Below are 17193 nucleotides of genomic sequence, written 5' to 3'. Positions count from 1 at the left end.
GCGTTGCCCAGCAACTGACACATGAGCTGGAGGTGCTCCTGTGAGTTCAGTTTCATCTGCCGTGGAAAGGCGATGTGTGAACGGGCAGCTGCTGCACCAAAGCCGGGAGGGCTCTGTCCTAGTTTCATTTCTGTGTCTGTGATAAAACACCCCGACAAAAATACCTTATGGGAGAAAAGGGCTTGTTTCAGCTCACAATGGGGAAGTTACAGCAGGGCTTTCCAACAGTTAGGCACATTGAACCCACAGTCAAGAGAAGGGAAAACTGAATGTGTGTGCTTACTTTTTTGTTTTGTTTTCAAGACAGGATTCATCTGTGTAGCCCTGGCTGTCCTAGACCAGGCTGGTCTTAAACTCATAGATATCTGCCTAGCTCTGCCTCCCGAGTGTGGGGATTAAAGGTGTGTGCCACCTCACCCAGCTGCTTTCTTTATTCTTACACAGTTCAGGACCCCCTGCCTAAGAATGGTGCCACCCACAGTTGGCTGACTTCCTATATCATTTAACTTAATTAACACAACCTTCAAAGATACACCCAAAGGCCAACTCAATATAGACCATCTGTCACTGAGATTCTTCCTAGGAAAGTCAAGGTTGTGTCAAGCTAACAATGAAAGCTAAACACAGGCTCTTGGAGATCATTTCTGTGATCTTATTTAAATGGAGAAACTGAAGCCCTCAGAGGTGAAAGGGAACAATATTTATCAACCTGGAGTCCTTGCCAGTCCAGGAACTTCAAAGGACTGATTCTTGTTCATAGTGGATGTCACTGTTTCAGTGATTTGTGTTGCTGGTTTTCTACAGCACCATCTGTACCTTCCCATCTGGGATTTGCCACTGTCCAGACCTTACAAAATGACCAGTGCCATGTGTGGCTCTCCTTCCATAACTTTGAATAGAATGCCCACATTCAGGAATCTACCTTGGTTCAAAGTCAAAACTGCAATTCAATTTTTTCTTCTTCTTCTCCTTCTCCTCCTCCTTCTTCTACTCCTTCTCCTCCTCTCCCCCTTCCTCCTCTTTCTGTTCTTCCTTCTCCTCCTCCTCCTTATTTTTTGCAAATATTCTACCCCAGGCTAGATTTTGTGGCAATCTTCCGGCCTCAGCCTCCCGAGTGCTGGAATTACATTTATGTGCCACCATGCCTGGCAGCTACTTAAATTTGTACTGCTCCTTAGCCTTTTCTGTCTTTTCTTTTTTGTCTGTATGTTTTGATAGCCTTCCTTAATAGATTTTTTTTTGAGGAAATTTTTAGTTGTCCCATAGAGCCAAGTGCCTATTGCAAGTGTGGTTTCATATTTACTTTTAGATATTTTTAACATTTTATTTCTTTTATGTGTATGTCTATGCTTACTTGTCTGTGTGCATGCAGTGCCCAAGGAGATTGAAAGAGGGCACTGAAGCCCCTAGAACTGGAGTTACAGGTGGTTGTGTGCTGTCCATCATGGGTGCTGGGAATTGAACCTGGGTCCTTTACAAGATCAGCAGATGTCCTTAACCACTGAGCCATCTCTCCAGTTACCCTTCCCCACTGTTTACTTTTCATGGCCACCTTAGGGTCTCTTCTACTATAGCTGCAATTAGACTTTCACCGGGCTCCGGTACAAGGCAGTGGTGTCTTAGCACATGGCAGGGCGAATACTGTCGGCTGAAGTTGTAATGCTCTGTCCCTTTTGTTCTCCCTTCTCCCTTTAAGTCACTCATCCCTAAATCAGGTGTGTTCCAGTTTTCTCTACTACATGTGCCTCAACCTCTTACTGGCTCCAGAGAAGACAGATTCACCCTCCCAAGAAGGTAGGATGAAGTGGCCACTGGCGAGTCCAGACGGTGTTCTGTCTGGATGCCTCGCTGATTGGCTGCATAATGAGTCAATGCAGTAGGGCCTCTGCTTAGGCTTCACTGGTGGATTCTAGGATGATTCCTAAAGAGATAAAACAATAGACAATGACAGGAACCAAGGCTCCTGGGGTGTTAGACTGTGGATAGTTGGGAAAGACCCTAAAGCTTATCAGGCCTTAATCCTCTCTCCCAGCTGTCTCCTCCGCGCCATCCCCACACTAACACTTTGCTGTTCTAGTCCAGGACTCACTGTCTCTTGAATAGCTGGTTCCACTTCTTTGTTCATTCTTTTAGTCATTTTTGCCCATGCATTGTTTACCAGACCATACTCCAGGTGCTGATGAAAGAGCTGGGGGGACAAAGCCCTTTTCTCCTCCAGTGAGGAAGGCAGGCATTGTGGACTAGATGAAATGCTGGGCATGGATGGGACTTGAAAGAAATAAAAGTAGGCAAAGGGATAGAGGGAGACAGAAGAGAGGAGTCTGTGCCAGATAGGGGACAAAATGAGAGCCACGCAGAACCCAGGCAGGAAGAACCGTGAGTGCAGGCCTCATGCTAGAAGTCTTCCATTGAATATGTAAGACAATCAGTGTTTAATGTACTAGCTCAAATATTATCCTGTCCTTGTGGGCTAGAGTTGGTATTAAGTGTATTTCCGTCTTTTACCATGATGAAGATCCGTGAAATCCCCTACGCCCCTGTCTCTCTGGTCCATTCTCTTTCTCAGATACCATGTTGAGACAGACAGGAGTCCAGGCAAGCATTTCCATGACTCCCATTATGACCTGGGGCCTGATTCCTGCATTAGGCTGGTCAGTCTTGGCTGCATGTTACCCAGCGGTCTGCTGGTCTGGTATAACTTGCAGAGAAGACCACGGTGCCTCTGCTATGGTGGCCCAAGATTGTGTTGGCAAGCACAGCACATGACATAGCATTATATTCCCTTATTTGTCAGAACAAAAGGAAGCCCCTCTCACCCGCCCTCCAGATCTCAAAGTGGCAGGAAGAGTGGTAAACTTGACTCCATATTCGAAGCTTTATTATTTTTTTTCCTGTGTGCACCATAGGAGGGCTCTATGAGGTTTGAGGATACTCACCTCATTATCGTGTTCATTATGGAGCACGGTGGTCGAAAGGGAATTGAACTGGAGTTAGAATTCCTGACTGGGCTGTGCTGCCATGTTGTTTAGGACTTGGCCTTAGCAGGACGGACCTTTCCGTTGGCCTTCAACTTGGGTACCTGCTTCCAGTCTCTGGTTCTCCAACTGTCTCCACTCATGCTGAAGCATCTGTCTGGGAAATTTTAGCATCTTAGTTCCTCTGGTCTTCAGCTGTGGTCCTCACACGTCAGTCTGGGTAGCAGCCTTTGGTGAACTGTGGAAAATAAGGGTAATGTGGTAAATTTTCCAAAAGGTTGAAAAGCTCTACGGGGTCCTTTCATTTTCTATCCCTCCACTATCCTTCTTTGTAAAAACCAGGATCTCTGGACCCAGGGGAAAAATACAAGTGGTTTATGTTGTTTTGTTTTGATTTTTTGCTTTGAGACAGGATCTCGCTATACTGCCCAGGCTATCCTTAAGCTGTCTGCCTTTCTACTCAGCCCCCTGAGTGCCAGCCTGCTGCATTGCCAGTATGGGTCAGGCTGCCCCCACAGCCTGCTAAAGTAGTTATTTGCCTTGCTAATCTCCAAGTTGTTTAAGCAGCGTTTGTGTCTTTTGCAGTTAAGTTGTGAATTGTCCCTACGGTCTTATCGTTCCTGACTCCCCACATCTGTTCCTACTGAGCAAAAATGTGTCCCCCCTATGGCTCTGGCCTCCAGACACCTTGCTTCCTGTCCCTTGCATTTTTCTCCCTTCTCTGCCTGCTTTGTGCCCATCTCTATAATCCTCTGCCCTTGAAGCCTACCCTCTCCACCACAGGTGGCCTAAGTTACTCTCTCCACACTGGAACATTGCACTGACCATCCGTCCTACAATGGTCTATCTTATCTATCTCTTCCCTCAGGGGCTCTGGTATGTTCCACAGGCTGATCTAGAGTAGTCACTTAGTGAGTATATATCAGAGGAATGAGTGAGTGAGTGAGAGAAAGAAAGAATAAAAGAAAGAAAGAATACATGCAGTCTGTGTCTTTCCGCATGTTAAGGTCAGTCTCTTCTGGTTGGCTGAAAGCTGCTAAGGGAAGAGGAACCTCTAATTCCCTCCGTGTACCCTTGGTGCCCTGTGTAGCATCTACGTGCAATGGCTCTCAGTGTCGTTTCCCACCTTCCTGTGCTCTCTTTGTGACCTCTCCCTGCCTGCTCCCTTCCCAGAACTCTCTGCAGTGTCTGAGTTCCTACAACATGGACTGCCCCAGATAAGCAGCAGCACTTCAGAAAGTCTTGCCTTCCTGTCAGATCCCCAGTGTGTGGAGGTCGCCACACGCCAGAGACAGTACTGCATCCTGCTCCTCTTCCATCTTGCTCACATCCACGAAGACAGGTCAGTGCTCGGAGCTGCTGGCCGGTAGTGAGTCCGTAGCCCAGTCTGTGTAATGGATATTTGTTTGTATGTATGCGTGTTCATCTATGCATGTGTGCTTGAGTGCATTTGATATTGTACATGCGGAAGTCTATACAACAGACTGCCTGGGCGTGGTGTTATCCGGCTGTGGTCATGCTGGGGAAGGACATTGGGTTGAGGGAGGATGGGGCCAGGCAGAGTAGAAGGCTCCCCTGGCTTGGCAGCTCCGCCTTCCTCACTCAGGCTCTCCTTGGTCAACAGGTTTGTCCCGGAAGCAGACTTATTTGTGGCCGTGCAGAGCTTCTTTTTGTCTCTGCAGGACCAGGGTGAACGCCCCCCACCAACCATCTGCAAAGCCGCCATCTATCTGCTGGCAGTGTGCCAGGACAAGGACAGCACACTGGGTGAGGTACGAACCAGGCCGCCAGGGGCTGTCCTTCTGCGCCTCTTTCTGCTAATGTTTCTGATGTATACGAGCAGACAGGGATGACAGAGACAGGCTAAGTCCAAGTGTTATGGGAAAAAAGAGGAGGACAATGCTGACCTACAGTGAGCCTAGAGATCAGCTATTCTCTAGGCCCTGGGTGGTGGTGGTTGCTATTTCTATTTTATAGGTAAGAAAATGGAGACAGAAGTGAAAGATGCCAAGGCAGGCGGGGGATCACACCCATAGTGTTAGTGAGGTAGAGACAATAAAGGCTAGCCTGGGCTACAGGTGACAAGCCTCAAACAAACACCTTCCCCCCCCCACAAAATAAAGTGAAGGAACTTTCTCTAGGGCACACAGGTTCTGTCCTTGGTGCCACCTGTAGTTTGTGCTGGAAGAGAGCCGTGATGACAATTAATCAGACTGAGTAGGTCGCTGTTAGTTAGACTCATAGTGGATCAGTCTGTGCTTTTGTGTGTGTGTGTGTAAGGGGCAGTTCTGAAGATTGAACCCAAGGCCTTCCACATCCTCGACCAACACTGAGCTATCTTCTAGACCTTTTTTTTTTTTTTTTTTTTCAAACTTGCAATTCTCCTGCCCCAGTCTTCCAAGTAACTAGAATTAAATGTTCTAACCACACCTGGCTATTGTTTTTGTTGTTATTGTTTGTTTGTTTTATTTTGTATTTTTTTTTTAACTTTCTTCCCACCCACTTTGGATTTTTTTTCTTTTTTGTTTTTTCAAGACAGGGTTTCTCAGTGTAGCCCTGGCTGTCTTGGACTTGCTGTGTAGACCAGGCTGGTCTCAAACTCACAGAGATTCACCTGTTTCTGCCTCCCAAGTGCTGGGATTACAGGCATGTGCCACCATGCCTAGCTGACCTTTAGCCTCTTGGGCAACTTTGAATCATTTGAAAGATTGTTGTAGTTGCATTGTACAAGTTTTCTCTAACTTCTTTATAATTTCTGGAAAGCAAGTGACTCATAACTGAAGTTTTTCACAGAAGTTTGCTTCTATGTCTTTTCCTTTCTTTCTTTTTTGTTTTGTTTTTCAAGACAGGGTTTCTCTGTGTAGCCCTGGCTGTCCTAGACTCACTCTGTAGACAAGGCTGGCCTTGAAGTCAGAGATCAGCCTATCTCTGCTGAGATTGTAAGCATGTGCCGTCAAGCACAGCTAAGCAGCTAAGCCACAAATTTCTAAGGATCTTGAACTCTTGATCCTCTTGCTCATTTCTCCAGGGTGCTGAGCCGACAATAGACACACCAGGCCCGGCTCCTTCCAGCCGTTAACTAGAATACATTATCAATCATTCATTTACTCTGAAGGATAGATTGTATAGGAAACAGGTTAAATTCTATTTTGGGTGCCAGAAAAGAAACTCACGTAAGTGAGCTCACTCCACTGACCTGCACCCCCAGTCTGAATGCTTTCCCTTTAAAAATGCCTTTTTTTTTTATGTGTATGGTGTTTTTGCCTGCATGTATGTGTGTATGCAACACACATGTAGTGCCTGCAGAAGCTAGGAGAAAACTCACATGCTACAGAACTCATGCGGAGGTCAGAGGACAACTTGGAGGTTCTCCTTTCGCTGTGTGGATCCTGGAGACTGCACTTGGGTTTTACAGGCCTGGGTGGACAGGACCACAGACATGAACGTCTGAGGCAGGTGAAAGAAACTGGGAGGAAGACACCGAACTTAGAAGTCCAGGTTCTGGAAGTGGGGAGGTGGGACAGAAAATACCTCTACTGGAGAGATATTTTGAGGACCAGTTTTGGGATGAGCCCACAAGCCGCAGAGAGGAGGAGATGCTCAAAGAAGTCTGAAAATGTAGAATTGTTTCAGTAACCCCGGTTTCCAGTGCAAAGTTTGGGGAGCTGAGAAAGACAGGACAGGGAGAGCAGGAAAGATCTTGAACCCCAGGGGATGATTCTGGGCTTCTGTGACTACCGGGGACAGAGGAGAAAATCATGATGGGAACAGTCCCAGGGGCCTCTCATGTAGCAAGGCTGGATTGCAGGGTCTCTTCAGATCTGCCTCTGCTAGTGTGGGAGCCGAGGAGGAAGCACATGGCACTTAAGGCTTTCCCTTTTAGGCGTGAATCCATAATGTTATATAACACTTAAAAAAAAAACAAAAACAAAAACTACAGCCTTTTACGTGGTAGGCAAGCACACTACTCTTAAGCTATAGTCTTAGCTTAACTTTTACATAAATATGTTAATGTAATACACAACCACAACCTGATTTAGAGGGGAGTTAGAACAGGGTGTCACTCTACAGCCCTGGCTGTCCCAAACTTGAAGTAATCCTCCTGCCTTAGCTTTTTCAGTGTACTGCCCTGTCTATCACAACTTGACTTTATATTTTACTCAAGTTTGTTTTGGTATTATTTCATAGTTATAAAAAAATTACAAAAACCACTCAAAGAATATTTATTACTTGAATTTATCCCTTTTAAAAAAAATAATTAGCCCGGGGTGGTGGTATATGCCTTAATCCCAGCACTCTGGGAGGCAGAGGCAGGTAGATCTCTGTAAGTTCGAGGCCAGCCTGGTCTACAAAGTGAGTCCGGGACAGCCAAGATTCCACAGAGAAACCCTGTCTCGAAAAAAAAAAAATTAATTTTACAGAGCTGGAGAGATGGCTCAGTGGTTGAAAGCACCTGTTCTTCCAGCGGGCCCGGATTCAATTTCTAGCACCCACACAGCGGCTCATACCTGTCTGTAACTCCAGTTCCTGGAGATCCGACACCCTCGCACAGACACACAAGCAGGCCAAACACCAATGAACACAGAATTTAAAAATTATATATATTTTTAAAAATATTAATTTTATTTTACTCTCCCCCAATCCTATTTTTCAAAACAATTTGAAAATAATTCTGAGACAGTTCTTGATAGTCTCTTTTTTTTTTTCTTAAATGCTTCAATATGTATTTCCCCCAAAATAACAGCCTTCTCAGTTGGCTGTGGTGGCTTACATCTGTAGTCACAGCGTTTGAGAATTTAGGACAGGAAGAATTTGGCCAAGTCAGACTGCATAGTAAGTTCTAGACCAGTCTGAGTGAGGCTCTGTCTCAAACAAAGTCTAGAGATATTCTCAGTCATTAAGTAATAGTCTCATTTAACTTTTCTTTTGAATGTGGGGGTTAAACCTACTTTAACATGCTACATAAGCAATCTACCACCGAGCTGCAACCTTAGCCACCAAATTGCCTAATAGTGTTCTTTATAGCCATTTTTCTCCAGTCTAAGATTTAGTGCAGAAGTATATATCACATTGTGCGCGCTCTCTCTCTCTCTCATCTTTTTTTTTTTTTCTTTAAAAAAATAGTGCATGATCTTGACTATTTTTTTTTTTCTGGTGACAGCAGCTCATGTGGTTGGCCTTAACTCATTATTTAGCCAATAATGTTCTCGAACGTCTTCTGGTCCTCCTGGTTCTACCTCCTGAGAGCTTGGATCACAGGCATTTGTCACTACAGCCTGGTTTGGATACTGCCGGCATAATGCTGAGCAAGAATCTACCAATCTAGTCCTGCCTCTACTTTTTAAAGACTTTAGTTCTATTTATGTTGTGTAGATGCCTTTGGAGGCCAGAGAAAGGTGTCAGATTCCCTGGAACTAGAGTTACAGGTGGTCGTTAGCTGCCTGACTAGGTTCTGGGAACTGAGCTCACTCAGGTCCTCTGCAAGACGACCAAGTGCTCTTGACCACTGAGGCATCTGCAGTACCCATCCCTCTTTTTGAGACAAGCTTATTGCTCTGTAACTCAGCCATGAATATATCCCTCCCTTCCTTCTTCCCTCCCTCTGTTTCTTCCTTCCTTTCTTCCCTCCCTTCCTCCTTTCCTCTCTCACTCTCCTTTCCCTCCCTTGTTCCCCTTTTCTCTCCCTCTATCTCCTTCTTTCTCTTCTCTTCTCTTTCTTGAGATAGTCTCTCAGTATAGCCTTGGCTATCCTGAGGCTCACTGTGTAGACCAGGCTGGTCTTGAACTCAGAGATCTGCCTACCTATTCTGGGATTAGAAGCATAGGCCATCATGTGCAACTAAGCCACAAATTTCTAATGGCTCCCCCCCCCTTTATTCCATGTAGGCCCCACCCTCTAGAATGGTGACACACTCAGGGCAGGTGTCCCCACACCTCCCCACTTAAGTAGCCTTTCTGGAAATGCCCTCACAGACACTCTGGGGTATGCCATATAAACCTGGATATTTCCCAATCAAACCAGTCCTTGTATTAATCAAGATTAAGTCAAGATAAGTCAAGATTAACTAAGGAATCTGAACGTCAACGAGTTTTCTATGGCAGAGGAGTCGGTTTTTAGGGTTTAGTAAACGATTCAACACACATCAGCTTTCTCTCTTCTGAGCCAGGGCCCTCTGCGGGTGCATCTGTCCCCAGGCAGCTGAGGGCAGGAGACATACAGAAATATTGATGATTAGGTGTCTCGATAGGGCTGGCTTCCTCAGCCTCAGCACTACTTTAATCTTGCACTGCTCCCTTGTCCCCCTGCACACCGTGGTACCCTTCCCTAGTCGTGGTAATCAGAAACGTCTCCAGACCTTACCAAATATCACACAGGGAACAGAGTCACCCCTGGTTCAGAACTGGTATTACAAGGTAAGCAGTGTAGGGTTTTCCCGAGAGACTGGGATGAGCAGTGGGATGTCCTGGGACGCCGAGACGTCAGGACGTTTTCTGCAGTTGTTGGGGTTTCAGGTCCTCTGCAAAGTATATTCAGTTGCTTTCTCTTCCCTCTAGGCTGTGGTCAGTGCAATCAGAAAGTTCCTAGAGGGCATCTCAGACCTGCGCCTCATCTACACTCACCATCCCCTCCTGCTCAGGCTCTTCTTGATGTACCCAGGGCTGATGAGTAGGTTTGGGCACGGTGTCTTGGAACTTTGGTTCTCTTGGGAAGAGAGCGGCTATGAGAACCTGGATGCCGACTTGCCTCCTGGGCGTATCGTCCTTCCCGCCAACTTAACAGCTCTGTTCCAGATGCTCAGGAGCACGCCTAGCACCTTACTCATTTTGCTGGTAGGTGCACTCCTTCACAGACGGCAGGCCTAGGGAGATGTAGATCAGCCGATAGATCGTTTTAAAAATGGAAGAGATTGATTGATTGATTGACTGACTGATTGATTTGGTTTTTAAAGATTTATTTATTTATTATTTATACAGCATTCTGCTTGTACACCAGAAGAGGGCACCATATCCCATAGATGGGATCTCCTAGATGATTATGAGCTAATATGTGGTAGCTGGGAATTGAACTCAGGACCTTTAGAAGAATAGCCAGTGTTCTTTTTTTTTTTTTTTTTTTTTTTTTTTAAGATTTATTTATTATCTATACAACATTCTGCCTGCACACCAGATCTTACTATAGATGGTTATAAGCTACCATGTGGTTGCTGGGAATTGAACCCAGGACCTTTGGAAGAACAGCGAGTGCTCTTAACCTCTGAGTCATCTCTCCAGCCCCAGCCAGTGTTCTTAACCTCTGAGCCATCTCTTTATCTGAGCCCAGATTTATTTATTTATTTATTTATTTATTTATTTTCTACAGGGCTTTTCTGTGTAGCCTTGGCTGTCCTGGAACTCACTCGGTAGACCAGACTGGCCTCAAACTCACAGAGATCTATCTGCTTCTGCCTCCCTGAGTGCTGGGATTAAAGGGATGCACCAACACTGGTCTGATTGATTTTTTTTTTTTCTTTCTTGTGAGTGTGGCCCTAGTTGCTCTGAAGGTCTTCTATCTTTACTTATGGGTTCATGAGTCCTGCCTCCTGTTCTTTATATTTTAATTTCCTCCCTTTGCACAACACAACTCTTAGAAGTAATTGCCTACTTCAAACTTCAAACTTTTTACTTCCATCTCATTAATTCATCTACCCTTTGGGTTTAGGTCCTGATGCTCCTTAAAACTGCATCACAATGATAACAAGGATGCCTCTGTGTCTAATTACCACTGATGAGTACACTCGTTGGTACTCATCTTAAATGCCCTGTTGATGTTGATGGCTTCCGCTTTCTTTTTAGTGACACAGCCTTGGTTTAAGGTATGCCATCTCTTGATTTTGATCCCTCTCTCGATGCTCCTCCTCAGACTCTCATCGATTTCACCGTCCCCTGGCCAGGTCTTCAAGGATGGCATTCTGCGAAGTTCTGTACAAGGCTGTCTTCACTCAGTGCATCTCCCCTGGGGTCAGCTCACCTACCCCCGCTCTTGTGGCCTTCTTCCTGTATGCTTCACTCCCGACCACTCTAAGCTCAGTCGTATAATGCCAGCCATGAACTTAGCATGTAGGAGCTCTAACATGGAGCTCCTTGGAATGGAGGTGTGACTCAGTGGGAGACTGTGTGCTTGGAAGGCATGAAGTGATGAGTTCATAAATAAGTAAACATAGAAATCTATAAATAATCGTTAAAAGAAGTAGCTCATTATCTCTTGCTTCGGTTCCTTTCACAGTCTGAGCCTTTTTGGGTATAGGCTGCCACCTAACTTTCCACCAGAACAGGTGGAAAACTGCCCTGGACCACCAAAGTTTAAAAAAAAAATTGCTTAGAAGAAGGGGGCTAGAAAGATGGCTCAGTGGTAAGAGCACTGGAGGAGTAGCCTGTAGTCCTGAGTTCAATTCCCAGCAACCACATGGTGGCTTACAACTGTCTATAATGGAATCTGCCCTCTTCTAGAATGCAGGTGTACATGCAAATAGAGCACTTGTAAACATAAATAAATCTTTAAAAAAAAAAAGTACAAGAAGCAGGCCAAAGAGAAAGTGAACCTTAGAAGACCAAGTCCTTAGATTCCATGTTCTTAGGAAGGGATGGGGTGCCCCATTGTAGCCCACTCGCTTAGGCCTGGCTCCTTGGAGATGGTTGCATCAGGATAGGAATCTTTTTTCCTTTGTCTAGAGCTCAGTGGGAAGGATCTACCTTCAATGTTGGATGCTGTTTAGAGATGGAAAATGGAGTTTTCTGTGTTCCAGGTAAAATGGAGAGCAGGAAGGCTGGGCTGTGGTAAATAGGAATATTAAATGTATGCTGTATACAGGGGATCCTTTCTCATCATTGGCTCTGAGTCTGAGCTAGATAATGTTCATGTCAGATATGCTAAGAGAATTTCCCTGGGTAATAAAGATCATGGCCAAGACTGGAGACCGCAGTTACCGAGCTTGACTGAATTAGATTCCAGAAACATCAGCAGTGAAAAGAACAGCCAGAACAACTTCGCTTTCTGTTCACACATATAATTTCCACCATTTCTTCTTAGATTATAGCCACAGGAGGGAAAAAGAGTCTAAAAATATGTGCTGGGACCCATTTCTGGTTTTGACACGGGTAATTAACAGCTGAAGACAAAGCTGTTAATTGGCACTCTTATCGATGGGTGGCCTTTCACGTACATTGTTTAGCTGTGAAAAACAAGGATATCATAGATTCTCTGTTCTGAGTCTGGGCAGCTCTGGGCAGTTGAAAATGCAGTGGGTCGTGGGTCCAGCCAACTCCTTCTCGCTGACCTGGGTGAAGAGGTACACACCAACAGGCAGCACTGGGGTCTGCAAAGAACACGAAGCCCCTTTCCTTGTAGGCCGTGCGGCATTTCCTGTGACCAGCAAAAATAAAAATAAAAAAGTGTAACCCTTTAAAATCCGCAACTTCTGAGGGAGCCCATTTTGTGGCCGTGGGGCAGAGATGGGCCAGGGAAGGACAACTGAGAAATTGGGTTGATCTTTTCTCTCTTGACCCTGAGTAAATCATTCCTACCTTAGATTTCAGCCTCACACTCTTTAAAGTAGAGGAGTTGGGTCAAATGAGACACACATTATCACTTACACATTGTTGTTGTTGTTGTTGAGCCTGAGCGGGCCTGGAGCGGAGCTCAGTCTGTAGCCCAGGCTGTCCTTGAACGTTAGCCTCGCCTGTCTGAGTCTTCTGAGTCCCACAGTTCTAGCTTGTGCTGGATAGAGAGCATCTATCTTTGACATGATCTAGACTTTCTAGATTACCTAGATTTCACTAGCTCTCCAGTTTGTGACTTTGTCTGCCTAGATATGATTTTTTTTTGAGTCTCTGTGAGGTCGTAAAGGTAAAGTCACCTCTCCCCTCCCCCCATCAACACACACCCTACTTTAGAATTTACAACTACTACTATTCTCTTTAAGGTACCTTATTCTGCAGCTTAGGCTAGCCTGGAAAATTAATACATAGCCCAGGCTGGCCTCACATGCATGGAAGTCCTCTCCCTCATCCTCCTGAGTGCCACAACTTGAGAACTTCTGGTTGTCTACTGTCTTCTTGACAGACAACTAATCCACCTGTCCTAGTTTCTCGATTGACACGTCCTAACTGGAAGAGTTATGAGGAAGACATGTTTGGCTATGATACAAAAACAGCACTGTGACCATGTTACCAGGTTCTAATTGAGCAGTTACTGCCGATTTTGTCATTGATTATCCAAAGCCCAAGCCTATGCTCGTGTTTCCTCATTGTGTCCTGCCTGCCCAGTGATCAGCACATCAGGACTATTTGGCTCAAGTGCCCTGTGGTCACATTTTTCTGCATTGGGAGCTGTTCCCTCTGGATAGGCGGCCTCTGTGTGACCTTGGATTCATAGCACTCTGTCCTGACTGGTTTGACACGTTTGCTTGTCCGAAGGCATCAGCTGATTCCAGCTGGTAGGCGCCAGGAGCTATAGAGACAGCTACTGCTGTCCCTTCTGCCTGTTTGGCCTTCAACACACACACTCGTTAAAATAACTCAGAAGGCACAAACAAAATAAAATGTCCCTTTCCATTTCCTGAACCCAAGACCTTCACAGCTTGGGGCAGGGATGGGCAGATGCCATGGCAGAGAAGGGGCCTGACCTGGTCCTTGCTCTTTGTCCCAAGGCCTGAATCTATCCCAGCCTATTCTTTCCCTGACCCATGACATCTCTGTCCTCTCTATTGTCTCGTGGTTCACGGGGTTCCTGCTCCTAAAACAACCTCTTCTTAACCCTAATACTTTAAGTTACGAGAGAGGTATCCTAAGACCAGAGACCTACGTTCACATCATTGGTGTCATTTACTGTCCCCTAGCCTCTGTTTGCTTCTTGACGTAATAGGATGGGACTCTTCTCCAGGGTTTGTAAGGACTCATTGCATCTGGCAGAGCCTGTGGTACAAAATAAGGTGCTGAGCTTTTGCGAAACCATCATCTTCAGCTCTTTTCCTCCATTGTCTGTCTGTCCCTGGCTGTGTGCTTTCTGAACTCCGGCTTCCTTCTCTTCTCAGGACCTCGTCTATTCCAGTCCAGTGGGCATAGCCCGAAAGGTGCTGATTGCCCTGAGGACCTTCATGCGGGAGAATGAAGACGTCGAAGTGGGCGGCCTCATCCGAGGCCACTTCCTGCTCATCCTGCAGCACCTGCTGATGGAGTACGGAGCTGCCACCTCAGGAGGTCAGTTTTCCTTGGACTTGGTTTGCCGTGGAGAGGAGACCATTGTTTTGGTGAATTGTGCTTCGAGAAAGAGAATCGGGTTTTGCGACAGAAGAAAAATCGGGCCAGCCCCTACTCCGCACACACAGCGTGTGCTCAGAGCTGTTTGTCACAAAAATGGCAGCTCCCAGAGGGAAAAAGAAAGTCGAAATCCGGGGGAGGCTGGTGAGCCAGCAGGGCTGTGGGAGTAGGGTGGGTCTGTGATGGGTTGAATCCCCAGTGAGATCCAGGAGGATGTGCTAGCAGTCCCAGAAGCTGGCTTTTCAGTGTGAAGAAACTTAAATTTTCGGTTAATTTGCCTTTAGCTATTTTTAGAGAGGCTGAATTTTTTTTTTTCTCTTTGAAAATCTGATTTTTTTTATTTTTTATTTTTGGAAGGAAGGTCTCCTATAGACTCGGCTGGCCACAAATTTATAGAGGTCCGCCGGCCTCTGCCTCCCGAGTGCTGGGATTAAAGGCGTGTGCACCGCTACAGTCCAGTGAGATTATTTTCCTTCTTTTTAAATTGTACTTTATGTATATGGGTATAGCGTCTGAATGTACACCTGCACACCAAAAGAGGGCAGCAGATACCATGAGACATCAGATCCTGTGGTAGTTGTGAACCACCATGTGGTTGCTGGGAATTGAACTCAGGACCCCTGCAAGAGCAACCAGTGCTAACCACTGAGCCAACTCTCCAGACCCGAGCTTTGTTTTCTTAACTGCAAAAATAGGAATAGAAGTCCCTATTTCACATGTCTTTTGGACTTCAGTGAACTAACTAATAGCTACCCAGAGTTGGCATTGGGTGTAGGAGCTGCTATGGTCACCCATGAGAAGGAAGAAGCCAGGGAGCAGTGGTGAATTCCAGCCGGCTACCAGACCCTATTTCCTTCGAGAATAGAGAGTCAGGAGCCCTCACGAAAGGCTGTTTGTGGCAGGGAGACAGCTGACGTCTGGGTGGGCTGAGCTTGGCTCTCTGAGCAGCCCACCCCTGTTCTTCACAGCCTCGGGGAACCTGCCCCTGCTACTGAGCCTCCTGTCCTTGGTGCAGATGAGGAATGAGTCAGAGCAAGAACTGGACAGCATGGCCATGAAGCTGCTTCATCAAGGTGCCTTGGCTGCTTGAGACACTGCCCACCGTGGGCCTGGGGCTGACCGCACTGGGGCCCGCTTAGCAGTGACGGGTGTTCCCTCCTTCGGAAGACGAGATAACCTGTTCATGGGGATGTCTTTCGGCCTCCTCTGCTCATTGTAAAGCAATGTTTGAGAAACCCCCACCCCCTAAACAAACCAACAAAACCCCCAAACAGCAAACCAGCACAAGCTCTAGTGAAATCAGAAGGGCCATTACATGTTAGCTATCGGCCACAAGGTGCCTGTGTTAAGCTCATAGCTAAGAATGGAACGTCTCTCATGTAGGGTTGAGAAGCAGGCATGTGTTTCGGCAGCTTGTCACAACAGTGGCCTTCTGGGTACAGTCTGTGTAAGGTCAGGCTGTCTTCCTTATCTCACGGCTGACTCAGGTCATCTTCTTTTAACACGATTTTATTTATTATAATTAGTGTGGGTGTGTGTGTGATGGGTGTGTGTGTGATGGGTGTGGGTGTGTGATGGGTGTGGGTGTGTGATGGGTGTGTATGTGTGTGATGGGTGTGTGTGTGTGATGGGTGTGGGTGTGTGATGGGTGTGTATGTGTGTGATGGGTGGGTGTGTGTGATGGGTGTGGGTGTGTGATGGGTGTGTATGTGTGTGATGGGTGGGTGTGTGTGATGGGTGTGTGTGTGTGAGGGGGGTGTGTGTGTGATGGGTGTGTGTGTGTGATGGGTGTGTGTGTGTGATGGGTGTGTGTGTGTGATGGGTGTGTGTGTGTGAAGAGTGTGTGTGTGTGTGATGGATGTGTATGTGCGATGGGTGTGTGTGTGATGGGTGTGTATGTGTGATGGGTGTGTGTGTGTGTGTGTGTGTGTGTGTGATGGGTGTGTGTGTGCGTGATGGATGTGTGTGTGTGTGTGATGGATGTGTGTGTGTGATGGGGGTGTGTGTGTGATGGTGTGTGTGTGTGTGTGTGTGTGTGTGATGGGTGTGTGTGTGCGTGATGGATGTGTGTGTGTGTGTGATGGATGTGTGTGTGTGATGGGGGTGTGTGTGTGATGGTGTGTGTGTGTGATGGGGGTGTGTGTGCCTGTGCTGTGACAGGCACGTGGAGGTCAGAGGAAGACTTCCCAGAGTTGGTTGTGTCCTACTGTAGGATGTGGGGACTGAACTCAGATCAGCAGCAGCAAGTGCTCATACCCAGGGAGCTTAATCCTTGGCCTTCTACACCTCTCTCTTACCTATGACCCAGCGCTGACTGGGACCTTTCACTGCTTGTGACTGTAGTCACCAGTTCACAGGCAGCATGAACAGGAACACTGGGGGAAGAGTTCAGATGAGTTGAAGAAATACCAGATCGTCTTCAGGGACTGAGGATTTAGGTCTTCTTCTGACTGCAGGGCAGGACGGGTGGATTTCCCCGTTCAGAGCACAGACTTCCTCAGAGGACTCAGAAAGATTGTTGATAATAGCTCCAGACCCCACGTCTGTATGTTGCTTGGTCATTGCTGTCAGGCCAAGGCTGGCACAGTGCTGGAGGGAGCTCTGTGCTTGATAAAACCAGCCTTCAGGAGGGTCTCTGAAGCTGTGTGGGGTGACGCAGACCTGTGACTCCAGAACTTCAGAGGGAGGAGGATCTGGAGTTCAAGGTCAGCCTTGGTTATATAGTGAATCCAGGATCATCTTAGATAGCATTAAATCATCAGCACTGTGTCAGCGTATGCATGCTGATTCCAGAACGAGAGGGAAATGTCCTCTAGGCTGCCACTCTTTGGTGTCACGGCTGCTCTGTTTGGAAGTACAAATGAGCCGTCCAATCTGCGCATAAGAGTTACAGAGATAATCTATCAACTGAATTTTACTTTTA

At 46.6% G+C, this 17193-nt stretch overlaps 1 protein-coding gene across 1 annotated transcript in view; it reads left to right on the top strand.

The window, feature by feature from the left end:
* Mei1 (meiotic double-stranded break formation protein 1) overlaps positions 1 to 17193 on the top strand; it is a 59033-nt gene that overhangs the window by 28992 nt on the left and 12848 nt on the right. Inside the window, exons 17-22 of the mRNA XM_060388957.1 lie at positions 1697 to 1794; positions 4149 to 4317; positions 4600 to 4747; positions 9531 to 9806; positions 14045 to 14210; positions 15239 to 15343. Coding sequence (XP_060244940.1) covers positions 1697 to 1794; positions 4149 to 4317; positions 4600 to 4747; positions 9531 to 9806; positions 14045 to 14210; positions 15239 to 15343 — 962 coding nt within the window. The remainder of the gene's footprint in view (positions 1 to 1696; positions 1795 to 4148; positions 4318 to 4599; positions 4748 to 9530; positions 9807 to 14044; positions 14211 to 15238; positions 15344 to 17193) is intronic.

Source organism: Meriones unguiculatus, chromosome 8 (genome assembly GCF_030254825.1).
Source record: "Meriones unguiculatus strain TT.TT164.6M chromosome 8, Bangor_MerUng_6.1, whole genome shotgun sequence".
Classification (NCBI taxonomy): Eukaryota; Metazoa; Chordata; class Mammalia; order Rodentia; family Muridae; genus Meriones; species Meriones unguiculatus.
Note: the sequence above shows the minus strand (reverse complement) of the source record. Positions and strands in the feature narration are given on the sequence as shown.